This window comes from Camelina sativa, chromosome 17 (assembly GCF_000633955.1).
Source record: "Camelina sativa cultivar DH55 chromosome 17, Cs, whole genome shotgun sequence".
Taxonomy (NCBI): Eukaryota; Viridiplantae; Streptophyta; class Magnoliopsida; order Brassicales; family Brassicaceae; genus Camelina; species Camelina sativa.
The window spans coordinates 33,459,626-33,461,783 of NC_025701.1; the positions used below are offsets into that span (position 1 = coordinate 33,459,626).

General features: G+C 41.7%; 1 protein-coding gene across 1 annotated transcript in view; it reads right to left on the reverse strand.

The window, feature by feature from the left end:
* The window catches only part of LOC104758789 (phospholipase D alpha 4), a 3,752-nt gene extending 1,763 nt beyond the window's left edge, over nucleotides 1–1,989 (reverse strand). Inside the window, exons 1-3 of the mRNA XM_010481733.2 lie at nucleotides 1,797–1,989; nucleotides 317–1,698; nucleotides 33–222 (exon numbers count right to left, since the gene is read on the reverse strand). Of these exons, the coding sequence (XP_010480035.1) occupies nucleotides 33–222; nucleotides 317–1,698; nucleotides 1,797–1,889 (1,665 nt within the window). The 5' untranslated portion in view covers nucleotides 1,890–1,989. The remainder of the gene's footprint in view (nucleotides 1–32; nucleotides 223–316; nucleotides 1,699–1,796) is intronic.

The window sequence follows — 2,158 nt, forward strand, 5'->3', positions numbered from 1 at the left end:
GGATGCGATCCGTCTCCAGTTTCCCATATTGCCTCTCCAATTATCCGATACATCATTGACATCGTCTCTCTCGTCCAATGAAGTATCTCTTCAACCGTTTCACTCTCAGGTGGCCCTTCCGGCCACATTGGTATCACTATATACACTGCAAATCTCTCCTTAGTGCGTATCTTAGCAGCAATCTTTAACGCTATTTCAATAGGTATCAAGTTTGTGCATCCGCTGCAGGTTCCATATATTAAATATGATTAACTAAACTAGATCAGAATCTCACAATAGATGTTTAGAAGTTCTGTTAAAAAAAAAGCTTTCGTACCTATCGTTCTTGCTCTCCCAATGATCACAGCTTCCCATGAAATACTGATTCTCAATGTATATAAACCTCTCAGCCTTCCGAATCGCCTCTACGTAGCCGTCGTGTACACTCTTCTCTACAGATAAACCTCTTGGCATCTCTGTTGCTGATATGTGATCTATCGATCTTAGAACCTGAACATTCCATTTCCGGTTACTTTCCTCTGTAGGTCCAGTTAGGTTTACTAAGTTTCTGATCCCTGTAGTGTTAACCAACACAGAAGGGTTACACTGTTTCGTCCATCTCTGTTCGAAGTTCTTCAGAACATCCCAAGCCGCTCCTCCGACCACAGACACATGGCAATCATGCCATGGCTCTCTTGGTCCGCCTCTACTTAGCTTAGCTCCGACTACACTTGTCTGGTAGAAATCAGCCTCTGTTCCGAGTGTACGAAACAGTGAATGCTCCTCAGTGTCATACCGACCATCGCAAAGATCAAACCCGCCAAGGAAGCTCATGATCTCTCGCTCCTTGGTGCTTGAGTTTGTCACACGTGTATCCAATGTAATTGTCTTTTGGTGGTGCGCAAACGCTGTAGGGAGTCTTTTGTGCAATCTTGGACACAATCTACAAATAACATGAGTGTTTCTGAAGTAAGCAAGAGCTGTTTCGACGTTTGTTCGCATTACACCTCTGTTCTTGATCATGGGTAACGACGTCTCATCATTCCACAGCATTACCCTGACCGCTATGCCTTCCTCTGCTTTCCGTTTCAGAAGCTCACCAATTGTTACTCCAACAGCATGTGGAATCTCAGTCTCATCATCGCGTACGAGAACAAGATTAGGGTTTAATGCCCATCCTGCAATGTAAACCAAGTGCCTAGCACTTTCGATTGCTTTGTAAACATCTTCCCATAAATTCCTTGCATTTAAAGGAACATCATGAACCCTAGGATCAAACGTGGCCTTGTGGTGCGCATCTTGATACAGTACCACTCTGCAATTCGATCTCTGAGGGAAGCTCGCATTGCTAATACCTTGAAAAGACTCTCCTTGAAGCGTTTTGCACCATCCCGGTTCAAGATAAGCCGGTCTGAACCACATCAGACACTTAAGCTTCAAGTTACGTTTCTTTGACCCATTGTGTGCCGTCAGAGGGAAAAACCCGTTGACAACTGCAGAATTAGAAGTCAGGATCTGTTCTGCAGAGATCTGGAATCTTCCGAGAACAGAACATCGAGTCTTGAGGGTGATGGTGATGGTCGTGTCAGAAACCGGGTGTGCGCAGAGGATCTGAAAAGTCTGATTCCAGACACGGTCGTACTCTGAGCTTGTTTTAGCAACCTTCTTCTTATTTATCTTGATGGTCACGTAAGCTGATTTTGGCTTTGTACATATACACTGTGCAAAAAAGAAAAGATAATAATAGCTATGAGAAAGAACACAAACAAAGATAACATCATAAGTCATTCACTCATCATATGATAGAGACGACTTACATTGAAAGGATATGGAGGAGAAAAAGGTGTTGCATCGAAGATTGTAATCTCGAGTGTTCCATGGAAGAACTCTTTCTGTTCTTTAATCTCCATCTTCTCTTTTTTTTTTCAAAATGGATCTTTAAGAGTTTGAGAGTTTATTGTTTTTGTGAATCTTAGATATATGTTTGAAGCTGGTCAATTACATTGTTCACAAGGTTGTGTCCATCCATATATATTTGTAAATGTTTTTGGTAAAACTTGTAGGATTCTCCATGGACAATCTTAAAGAAAACAATCAACCATATATATTTCACAAAATTGAAGGTGAAGTGTCTTTGAATACAAACCAAGCATTCGACTCTGCTTTTACTACTAGGAAT